The 12595-nt window shown below is 32.6% G+C and overlaps 2 protein-coding genes across 4 annotated transcripts in view; one reads left to right on the forward strand and one right to left on the reverse strand.

The window, feature by feature from the left end:
- The window catches only part of LOC123709217 (calcium release-activated calcium channel protein 1-like), a 30244-nt gene extending 23979 nt beyond the window's left edge, over positions 1–6265 (reverse strand). Inside the window, exon 1 of one of the 3 annotated variants that reach the window (XM_045660341.1) lies at positions 6018–6265. Coding sequence is in view for 1 of the 3 variants with exons in the window: in XM_045660343.1 (XP_045516299.1) it covers positions 6018–6020 (3 nt within the window). In the remaining 2 variants the exon portion in view is untranslated. The remainder of the gene's footprint in view (positions 1–6017) is intronic. The other 2 variants (XM_045660343.1, XM_045660339.1) reach the window with 2 other exon arrangements.
- On the forward strand, positions 146–12450 carry LOC123709218 (methyl-CpG-binding domain protein 4-like). Its single transcript, XM_045660344.1, has 3 exons — positions 146–418; positions 502–578; positions 11759–12450. The coding sequence occupies exons 2-3, from the start codon at positions 576–578 to the stop codon at positions 12437–12439; spliced, it is 684 nt and encodes a 227-aa protein (XP_045516300.1). The 5' UTR covers positions 146–418; positions 502–575; the 3' UTR covers positions 12440–12450.
- Positions 12451–12595: the final 145 nt, after the last annotated feature.

The following is a 12595-nucleotide window of genomic DNA, read 5'->3' on the forward strand; positions in this document are numbered from 1 at the left end:
AGGGCCAATCAGATTTCTTTACCTGTTTCATTCTTCATTCTGTTAAATTTTAAAATAAGAATAATTTATAGAATGTCTTTTAAATGGAATGTATGGCAATTTTTTGTAAGTTGTGTCACATTTGAGTGCTGTCATCAACAATGTTTCTAAAAAGTAGGACGCCTTAGATAAATTGATATTGATGTGGTTTAAAGATAACCTAGTAAACCAATTTACGGGGTTTTATAACTAAAGCTAGATTCTGAAAGGACAGTTTGATAGTTTTGTTTTACTTCAGTATTACGGCATTTAATCATATGTATTTTTAATTAAGTAGCAAAGATGCTATAATGAATATGTTATACAAAAATCATTATAATTAAAATGTCTTTTTATTCTGTGGACGGATACGTTTTACTTTCTCGTAAGAAAGCGTTGCGTAAGCACTCAGATGTAAATATTCTAACAACGTATGGATGTTCGGTACATTAATTAACTTAAATGTATTCTACTATTTTTTAGATGATGATCTGGCGCCCTATTAATCGCCATGGCCTATATAGTCAGACCCAAGTGAGGGCTTAGGAGTGAACAACATGGTATGTGATATTATTTAACATATGAAAACGAATATCCATGTTGAATTCGTCGCAATGAGTCGCTAATGAAATTCAAAAAATACTTGACACAACAGGAATTCGAAAAATGTTTGACACTATAAAAATAAAGTATTATTATTTTTACTAGGCTATTGAGGAAGCTTACTACTAACTTCAATTAACATTGAGATGTTAATATTGTGTTCTATCCGTGTGTTTCTTAGCTTATAGCTACATTGCCAGAAAATTTAGAATTACTGAATTTTCTATTGGTTACGTGGTCCTTACGGGAATTGTAAAAATATTTCTGTCATTCTGATTTTGAATTTTGTTGTGAAATACATAATTATATACGAAAAAACTACACCTTTTGTATGTTTACACTTTCGCAGTAATAAAAAAATCATTAGATTATTGCTATGGTATTTCACAAATGTTGTATTTTATTAAAATTGTTATCACGTTTTCGCAATAAATATTGTGATAGCTACAAACGTTTGACTTTTATTGGTATTGACTAAATCACGTTTTAGCGATAGACTTATGTTATATTTTTTAATATCAAAATTGGATCTTAAATATCTTTCGTAGCGCTTGTATTAATTAACTTGTTTTTGTATTCAATAAGGGGTTATAAATCGAAACGTTCTCGAATGACCAAAATATATATATATACGTACCTACTAAACATTTGATTAGCTCTAAGACTTAGCATGACAGTTATAGAAAAAAGAAATAAATTTTTGAGTTTTTTTTTATAAAACAAGGAGCAAGCGGACTTGCGAGTTCATTGCCGGTTTTAAGAATTGGTAGTTGATACGTTTTTTTCTTCAAGCACCCTAAGATTAATTGGTTCGGAAATACTTCAGCTGAAGGCAAACCAGCCTTAACAACGGACGATGATACGGGCTCCCAACTTATTCTATTTCTATGTTGCCAGCAGCATCGAGTATGTACCTGGTTGTGTCAAATTGAGTGGCGTGTTATGGCTAGAAATACTTGCCTTTATTAATTTCAATACTCACGTAAAAATATTTCAATTGTCTGCAATTTCCTACACATGTATATAACAAGTTTAATATTGAATTGCTTGCATTCTGTGAAATTATTACGACGTTTCTAGTAGAGTTTTTAATATTAATATTTTCGAAATGCCTTATCATACATATCCTATAGGAAATTTCAATGTCAAGCTTATTTTTATTACCTATATGTGGGTTATGCCAGGAACACTATGGTCGCACAATAATCACGAATAAGTCAGGAACGTATTCACACAAAGTCTAGACAAAATGTAGAACTTTTTGTTAATATTGTTTGCTAATGACTGATAAAAAATATTTAAAAACGATCTTTTTACTTGTAATTTACATAATTTAAATTGTGTTAGATAAGGATGTCACATAAAATATTTGACAATTTAGTTTATTTAAAATATTCAAGGATGTATAAGTATAGGCAACATTAATAAGATGTTTGTTTGTGTAATAATTTGACCTCGCTTGTCATGTTAAAAATGATTAGCTTTACGAACAGAAACATCGAACATCGAACTATACAAAATAATTATCATCGATATGATTAAGGTACAAGAAATAATAATCCAGAGAGCTGCAATTCTTTAAACCTAATAGATATCTGTATCTCTTTAATCATTTTAATAGACAATTCTTCTACGATTCAAAAAGTCGTACAGAAATAAATACCTGTGACAGCCGACATTCTAACACAGAACTCGAACTGTGAGGCTAACACGGCTCTTATAATGTTATAAATCATACGCAAATAAATAACTAATTGATAATCGAACTAAAGCCTCAACGTATCTATGAGCGTTTAGTAGTTGTTACTTAAATTCGCCCGATTTAGTTTTTTTATATTTATGTACTGCTTTGTACATAAATATAATTATAAATATTTTAGTAAATACTTTATCTCTACAGAGTATAATTGTAATCGCATCTGACTGTTTGCACTGGGCATGATTCAGAACGCTCAAAGTCTACAACTTGGCACGAACAATGACTCCCGTAAATGTTAAAATACCTTAGCCATATAGTCATATGCTTATAATCTCCACGCAATGTCAGCGGGAGCGCCTGAATAAAATAATGTTTTATACACTCAATAAATCATTAAAGTAAGTTTACGAATTACAGGAGTAGGTATACTTCAGTTTAAATACGAACTAAAGTCATAGCAATATTAACTTTGAAATAAAATAATGATGTCCTGACGTGCCGCGTGTCGTTTTTGTCTCCTCGTACAATACAGTTTTTATATAAATTGACCCGTATCAATCTCTAATGGCTGACCCCAGGAGTTAATTAGCACAAATTGCTGTGATCTATTATACATAGATATACGTTTTATCTAAACTCGTCATCATTCATAATAGTCTCTTGAGGTAACGTATACCACGGGAAAAACTGTGCTATATATTCGCCTCCGCCTCAATCTTGCTATCATTTAAATGTTAATATGTATATAATTTTGCTGTTGTAATAGGCAAAAAGGTGGTAACCGCTCATTCAGCCGGGCAGCAGGCACCGCGAATAGCATTTTCTGTGTTGCCAGTGCATCGGTTGTGTCTCTCCCTAAATTTTTAGTTTATTGCCAGTCCTTCTCTTCCGTTCTACGCCCTTGATTGAGGACTGGCAGTAAATGTATAATTAGAAGCATTTAATGTATATTTCTATTTTATTGACGTTCATAAGTGTACATTGTGTTACCTATATGATTAAATTATTTTTGACTTTGACTTTACAGAAAATATAGTTAATTCAAAATATAATGCTTAAAGAACTTTATTGTGCATTACAAAAAATGTATTTTATTTACATGAGAAACTTAATATGTATATATGAACTAGATACATAACGAATATTCGTTAGTATTATGAACTACGAATGAGATTAAAAAATGCTTACGAAGCAACATTGCGTCATAGTATCCGCAGGCAAAAACAACACGAAACTCAGTAAAAACTTGAATTATGGTCGACCAGTCTCGAGTTTACAGTAAATATAATATTTTCAAGCGCTTATTATATATGTACTAAAATAAACGATTAACAAAATACGATGGACATAAATAATTTTATATGAAGGCTAAAATCCCATTATCCCATTATAGACACCGGTCCTTTAAGAAAAGAGCGTACCAGTTCTTAAAAGGCCGGCAACGCACTTGCGAGTCTTCTTGCAATGTGAGTGTCCATGAGCGGCGGTCTCACTTAACATATTTACATAATATAAAAATGTATGTAGCCATTTCAGTTATAATGGTGTAGTACGTGTTGTGTTTGTTTCTTGTTGTTATCACTTTGCAAATCATTAAACACGTTCTTTAAAAGCGTAGTTAACCCTCAAATCTATTGAATGTTATCTCTGTATCAATTTGGAAATATATTAAAAATAAGTTTAAACGCACTTGTGAGTCTTCCAGCAATACGACTGACCATAGCATGAGCATCCCGTTACAGGGGGCTTATATAAAAAAAAACTATTTAATTTTTTTATAGAACAGGGGTAAAACGGATAGGAGGCTCACCTGATGATGTGATACCTCATGAAAAATGAGACATGAATATTCATTAAAGGTATATGATTGAAAAATTTAGTGGAATGTACAGTATATAGTCGAGGCTCATAGTTGTGGGCCACGGATTTTTAAAGCAAGGAGTCGATTTCTACATCAGCACTTAATTATCTCGGATTCATACCTTATTTAGATTTATATTAGGTCCTTACATATGAAATTGGCGTTTTGTATGGGAGGAACAAAAAGTCGAATATTTTTAAATATAATATATTTAATTAATCAAAGTATGAACCATTGTTTTCTATGCACTTTTGCCATCTCATATGTAGTTCATTGATCCCTTTATTAAAAAAACCAATCGGACGGGAATCAATAAAATCTGTGAAGGCGATTTGGACTGCCCCATCAGAGTTAAATTTTTTCCTTGCAAGAAGTTGTCCAAATTTCGAAAAAAATGGTAATCTGTGGAGCAAGGTCCGGGGAGTACGGAGGATGTCTTAGAAATTCCAATTGAAGCTCTTCTAATTTGGTAGCCGTCTGTTGTGCAGTGTGTGGTCTAGCGTTGTCGTGAAGTAGCAGTGGCGTGGAGCGATTGACTAGCCTAAGTCGTTTAGCCGCTAGCTTTTCCATCATGGTTTGCAATTGCTGACAATAGACATCAGCCGTAGTAGTCTGGCCAGATTTGAGAAAACTGCAATGAACAATACCGGCACTAGTCCACCAAACGCTTACAAGTAACTTTTTTGGGGTTAATTTTCGCTTGGGGCAGGATTTGGCTGGCTGGCCAGGATCCAACCATTGCGCTGAGCGCTTCCGATTATCGTAAAGAATCCATTTTTCATCACAGGTAATGATTCGGTTTAAAATACCTTCATTATTGTGCCGGTTCAGTAATGTAACGCAGCAGTCGACGCGCGTTTGCCGGTTTGCTTCAGTCAATTCGTGAGGTACCCACCTTTCAAGCTTTTTAATGTTCCCAATTTGCTTCAAGTGAATTAAAACAGTTTTATCACTAACACCGCAGCCTGCAGCTTCCACAATAGCCTTCAATACTTCATTATCAACTTGGGTCTCAGGCCGTCCACGGGGCTTGTTCTGCAGGTCGAAATTTCCAGAACGAAAACGTTGGAACCAAAAACGAACTGTGTTTTCTTTTGCAACATGACCGCCATACACATCATTCACCCTTCGAGTCGTTTCCGCAGGACTAGTGCCACGGCGGAACTCGTACTCGTAAATAATGCGATACTTTAAGTTTTCCATTTTGTAAAATGAGTGAAAAACAGAAGAAAAAAACAAATGAATGACGGTCATCGAAGCACAAATACATGAGTAAATAGCTGAACAAATTTGAATTTGAAATTCCTAACCAAAGAGGAGGTATTTGAGGTCAAAGTGGCCAGTACGACAAAACGCCAATTTCATATGTAAGGACCTAATAATAATTTGTATGTACTTTGAGACTGTTCTTTAACATAAACAATAATAAAACTTAAATAATGACGGTAATATACGACTTTATTTCCAACAAGTGATCCTTATTCATATTAGTTATTCAATGTGTTTACATATCTACAATAGTTCTATATCTACAAGAAACACAAGAAACAATTTAGCTGTAAAGCGTGACAAATTTTATTTTCGTAATGTTACTGTGTTATTATGAATGAAAAAAACTTGTTCGTTTTGCAACTACTGACAAGTACCAATTATTTAAATTTCTCGATATATAATGCCGGATATAAACTTTACTATATCTGAAGGCCCTTCTAGCATAAACGAGTATGATCATCAAACTAATAGAACTAGTATTTTAAACGAATTCAAAATTTACTACGATCAAGACGCACGAGTATAGCTCTATTATTTATGACAATTTTTAAGATTTCTACTCACCATAATGAAGTCCTAGGCACGAATCCATATTAAACACGCAACCAATGAATACTGCGACCACAAACACACAATTCAAGCAAACTATAAACTCGCACGATATCCGATAAAATGTTTTGATTTTCGCCACAAAGTGTTCAACATTACGGTGTTTTTCTCGTGAGAAGCGCGAAACACGTGTTGCTTCACCGATAACTCAACCTAAACAGACGAAAGCGGCGACGGATTTTAATTTCTTCGTACACTGTCGTAATTAGTATGAGAAAAATTAACAATGAAGCATAGGGGATTAATATAAACGGTGTATTGTCTGCCAGCTGTGAGCACACCTGATAGCTATTTGCATTTGCAATTGGCTAGCGGACAGTAGATACTAATATCTAATTTTGCTATTATTATTATGTAAATGTCAGGTTTAGTTTTCAAATGATTCTATATACGATTTGTATATATGCCGTATACGGTTATAAAGAACGCAGGGGAAAAACTTAAGGGTTTCAATAGAGTTAAATTCTTTACGTAAATTATTTCCTCATTATCAAATAAAGCCTTATAAATAAAGCTTTATATCAATTTAGGATTCTATTTTAAATAAATTATATTATTATTTATTTGGTGACTTATCAATATTTAAAAGACAAATAATTAATGTTACGATTTTTATTAGGTAAACTGTACATTATTTTTTATTTACTGTGTTACACAGCAATATATAGCACTAGTCAAAAATATCGATTAACATTCATACATCCCCACTTAAATGTTATGGAATTGGGAAAACCCTTAATTAAAGTTTTAATTATAATTTATAATCACGTTACCTATTAGTATTTCCCATTATAATAGGTTATCATTTACTATTAGGCATCCACAAATAAAAGTAATGATTAGGTAAGAAATCTGATTCGAATGGTCACGTCTTATTTATTTATTTAGGAAACAAAACAGATAAATCTTTATACAATAAAAGTAAAAAAATAAATAAAACATAAAATTAACACATGGGATATATCAACAATAAGATACAAAGCAAAACATGACAGTAGAATGTTATTTAAGTAGACAATACAATACAAAATTTATAAATCAGGAGTACGACAAACATACTAGTAGCTATAATAAGTAAGGCTTAGGACATCAATAGTTGTTTTAACCTATTCTTAAATGAATTCAGCAGAGAAGTGCGAAAAAAGGTCTTGCTTACATACACAGATTATGCGTCCTTTACAATGCCCCATTTATGTAGCTTACAGGCTTCATAAACAATACTAACAACATTATAAAGTATAGTGTTTGTTAGTGAATAATATCATAGATAACAGAACAGATCATAGATTATAATTTTGCCTAACTCTAGGCAAATGAAGTTATGCTTCAGAGGTTTTTATACCAAAATGAATCTAAAATCACAGTCTGCTTGAACATTGTGAAGTAATCAATGGTTTGGCAGGTCTAGAAACTAGACTTAAGTTTCTGTTGTATTTTAGTATAGGTCTATTCGTAAATTAAAATTGTATGATGTACATGTTCTTGTCATTCTCGCATTGAAATTCTTTCAGTTTATTATGAGTACAGTTTAAACAAAGAATAGCCCTGAGGTTACATGTTTGAAAAACATTTCAATTAAAATTCATATGTCAGTGGCGCAATTTCACAGTTTCTTATTACCTATATGCTTCTATGAAGTGACGTTTAAACATGTCTTTCGATACATCGAATAAATAAAGATTTTTTAGAATATATAAAGAAACGTATATGACTCCAAATTACTAGCTTAGATAAGGCACATTTATATAATACCGTAGATACAAATAACTACTTTCAACACCGTTTTTACGGATTTCTTATATATAAAACTTGGCCATTATACACTTATCTACGAAAAAAAATTAATTTAGAAAAAAAACTATAGAATATATTAATCGTTTCTGTGTATAATTTGAGTGCACCTACTCAATTTGCAATAACAAATCGCTAATAAAATAAATAACCTAAAAAAAATAGTGGCAGCTTTTTAGGCCTCAGATGTATGTATATGTTTCATAATAGGTGATCAGTCAGATCAGTGACTTTTTGGGTCTAAAGCAAGCCGAGTTCAGAAGTTAAGCGAATGTTAAGAAATAAAGTCCATTGTTGCACACCCGGGGGTCAAACCTACGACCTCAGGAAGCGCTGAAGCCACTTGGCCAACACTGCTCTAAAAATTTGATACCTTATTCGTTAGGATAAGGATACTCTTCTTGAATAAAATCCCGGAGGCTCTTTTATTTCTGCCTTTTAATAAATTTAAGAAATTAAAGAAAAGCTTTGTAAAAAGGCTTGCTACAAAGTTAACGATTATCTAGTTGATAAAAGGGCCTGGGACTTGTGCTAGACAAGCTACTTTTAATTACTTTGCTATATATGTTTTAAAATAAGTTTTGTTTGCTATTTTAAAAGAGTACCGAGAGTTTTTTTTACGCCGGTTTTTTCTCTGGGCCTACATCCTCCGTCTTCTTCGCCGATGAGTAGGGATGTCTACTTATTTAAATTTAATGACGTGGAATAAGTGATACTTGTATCTTATGTTCCATAATAAACATTTTTTTTTTACAAATATGTACTACCATTATAACAATAACTCGTTTATTTGCAAAGAAAGTACATTTAGATTGATTAACTATGAAAATCCACACAATCAGCCATACAAAATAGGCATGCATATTAATTCATATAAATTATCATAAAGTCATATATTATTTAGCATAATGTCATAATAATAAGTTAAGTTATGAAAAACACTTTTTGAACGGATTAAAGCTATGTAATATTTTTAAAACTCATAGTTATTTACATAATTCTAAATTTAATTTTTTTTCCGACGTTTCGCGTACTTTTCAGTGTGTGTGGTCACGGTGACTGAAAAGTACACAACAAAACACACAAAAAAAAATTCAAGTTTAAGTAAAAATCTATTAAATAAGAAAAACACAGTTTTCCCGAGAATCGTCAAGGCCAGTTCAAGGACAGAATAATAGACTCAAGTAAAATAAGATTGGCTTTATTTCTTTGCTTTTTAAACAAATTTTGGTCCAAATTCTATACTTTTACCTACATCACACAGCATATTGGTATTAATAATTAAGAATTCCCTTTCGATCCACAACTCAGTGTTTTTTAAAACACTCCGAAGACTCCCAACACTCCCAACAATAAGAAGAGTCCTCCAATTCTTAAAAGGCCAGCAATAGACTTACTAGCCTTGTGGCATTGTTAGTGTCCATGGTGTCATATCAAGTGAGCCTCTTGCATGTTTGCCACTTGGTAAAGATTTATTATATGCATAGACATTTGTCACACAACAACAAATCTAAATTCTTTAAGTCAGTATATGTTTCACCTTGATAGAGACTGTAGGTAATGTTATTGGATACTTTATTCTGTTAAGAATTATTATTTTTAGTTAGTTTTAAACTACTTATTAGTGTTAAGTTAGGATTGTAACATATAATATCTTATTGGAGAGACAATTTATCTAAAGAATAGCAATATAAAAATAGAGTATAATGTCGTTTACAAATAACTTCCGGAGATCTTAACCACCTTGAAGTTGTAGGAAATATGTGCAATTACACTAATAATGTGTGGTTTATGCTAAAGTGTTTGCGTTGTAGCTTATAAATCGGCCATATAAACGTCTTGGTAGTTATTTGTTTCGTAGGTACCGACTTGAAGGATAATGGTAGTCAGTAGTGTATGGAGTTCTGGGAACTTCAATGACATTGACACACTGTTGTGATCTGTGACTTTGTTTGTGTTTGACACCAGTGGTGTATTTACAAATTTTCAAGGTATGGGCTGTGAAGTTTTTGCCGCCCTTGCCTCTACAATTATCATGTACTAGATTTTTTTACAATCCAACAATTTTGTTGAATTGCACGTAAAATAATTACAAATCATCCAGTTCGCTGCCTCCAGAGAACCAGTTAGTACATGCAAGTTGTAGAACTGACATGTATGGGAGGAGGAGGATCGAACTAGACACTGCAATTTCTTCTTTCACTTATACAAAGTGTGAGTTGAGGGCGCAGAAGTCGATGACTGGTTGGAGAGCGGTGAACTAGCTGGTTTATTCTAGAATATGGAAGTTTGTTACACCGAATATACTTTAACAAGTGAGAGAGGAAAGTTATCGGGAAAATTTGGTGTAGATTTCATTTTGTAAAACATCAAAAAACGGTCAGGCAGAAATGTTTTGAATTCTATGAGGTAACTAAAAAAACAGTTCTCAAATTTGCTGGTTAATCCGCGATTGTGGACACGCCATCAAATGTACTGTTTCTTGAGGTATCAAAAATAATACAGTTTGGCTAGTTGAGGAATAAGTTCCATATCTAAGGAATAGCTCAAAATTACATTAAGTTTATGTTATTATTGTATTTAATATTAGTGAACGACATCCGACGGAGTGAAGGCATTTGTCTCTTATCTTCGCTACTATTTTCCATTATTTTCCCACTATCTCTTTTATTAAATTTTCCCAGATATCTGGTGAGCGTCCTCTTTTTTACATATAGTAGCAGCTCTTAAACTTACACAAAGAGCTATGTAGCAAATTAAATGTCGTTATTCGATAAGGTAAAAGTCACCATATGTATCTAGTCATCTATGCTGTAAGCATAGGGTAGAGTCGTCCACAAACATTCAGTTACGTATTTACGTAGTTTTAAATAACTTTACCTTAGCATAGTACTTACGCTTGGTAAGAAAGTTGGTTAGAGACAGCAAAAAATTGAAAATTGTGGAACGATTTGGAAGAGGCTTTTACCAGTGTCCATATAAATACAGAATATTATTATTTTTATTACATACCTACCTACTGTTAATGTCTTGTTTCGTATGTGTGTTTGTATTTAAGCTACAGTATTAACATTGTTATTATTATTAGTACTATCCCTACTTAGAGACTGATTTAAAGAAGAATTTGCTTGTGTGTCACTTATCAATTATAAAAATAAGTTGTAGGTAAGTTTCGCCCTACTTTAGAAATAAAATGTTTAATCTACCGTTAAATATTATATTGCAAGTTATCAACTAGATAGCTATAATATAGTCTCTCTTTTCGTGACATTAAGGAAAAAATCTATGTCAAAGTTCATCGTAAACAAATCCGAACGAACACCTAAAACAGCGTGGAAAGATTGATAATTAACTTCAAAATATACGCCTACATCTATTGAAAATATTTGTCTAATACATATATTCATACATAAATATTTGGCTTTAAGCGTCCGGAAAAGACACCGAAAATATATTTTTCATACAATTCATGGACGTGATTGTATTAATTTTGACGATTTGAACATTTAGAAGAGGTACTTGTCTATAGACAGACTCATTAAAATCAACTGTAACAAAGCAAGTAGCAATATTTTGTGGATAGTTCTGTTGATTTTAAACTATACGTATTATAAATTAACATCTTGACCTTTGTCCCTACCCTAAACAGGCAGGTAGGTAATTTATAAAACGAATTATTTTAAAAAAATCCTTAAAATATTTTTCCGGCAGGATAATTTTCATTTATGGTATTACTCATATAATTAATTGTAAGGCAAAAACTGTGATAATATTCACAATGTGTCAATGCTCTTGTGGTCAATGGCCAATACGCACGAAGCCGGTGCAAATGCTACTAGCGAGTATTTTAAAATATATGTTTCTAATAAGAATCCTATTGGTTAATATCGTAATATCTGTTTCAGAAAATGGTGAACGATCTGAATTGCATCAGCACATTTTTCGATTTAAGTTCCAGTACAGACACGTCCCTGAGCTCTCAAGAAGGTCAGACTTCAATAGATTCCGAAACAGATGGGCTGAGCTTATCACAGCTAACAATACAAGAACCGGATCCTATGAATATATGCCCTTTCTTCAACATAACCCCAAGGATAATGCCCCAATCACCACATTACATTATCGAAGAGGAATTCTCTCAGAACCCGTGGGCAATGCTGATTGTCACAATATTCCTTACAAAGACATCCGGGAAGATGGCTCTACCGTATATAAAAAACTTTTTTGAGAATTACCCAACACCGTATCACGTATTAAATGATAACCCGACATCTTTAGGGAGATACTTCGATAAATTAGGCCTACGGAAACGTGGTCAAATCATTTGGAAATTGAGTTATCAGTTTGTCTCGTCAAAATGGCGGCGGGCAAGCGACTTATGCGGCATAGGGAAGTACGGCGAGGATGCATATAGAATGCTGTGCTTGGGACATACGGATTTGGAACCTGATGACCGATACTTAAGGCTGTATTTAGATTGGCTGCAACGAGACACGGAGTTTATGGAGCACAATGGAATGAGGGACAGTGAATTCATGATAGACGATCCAGTTTTAAAGTATTATTCAATTAATTTGAGGATTTAATTTTTAATAAGTACGCTATATTGTTCCAAAAACTATTGTGAATTAATTGTTGAACATATTAATTAATAATCTTAGTTATCTGTGATAATTAATTATGGGTACAATTATTTTATTACTTAGTAAATATATTTGAACGGATTTTTTGTTTTTTTCAGC

Source organism: Pieris brassicae, chromosome 5, assembly GCF_905147105.1.
Source record: "Pieris brassicae chromosome 5, ilPieBrab1.1, whole genome shotgun sequence".
NCBI lineage: Eukaryota > Metazoa > Arthropoda > Insecta > Lepidoptera > Pieridae > Pieris > Pieris brassicae.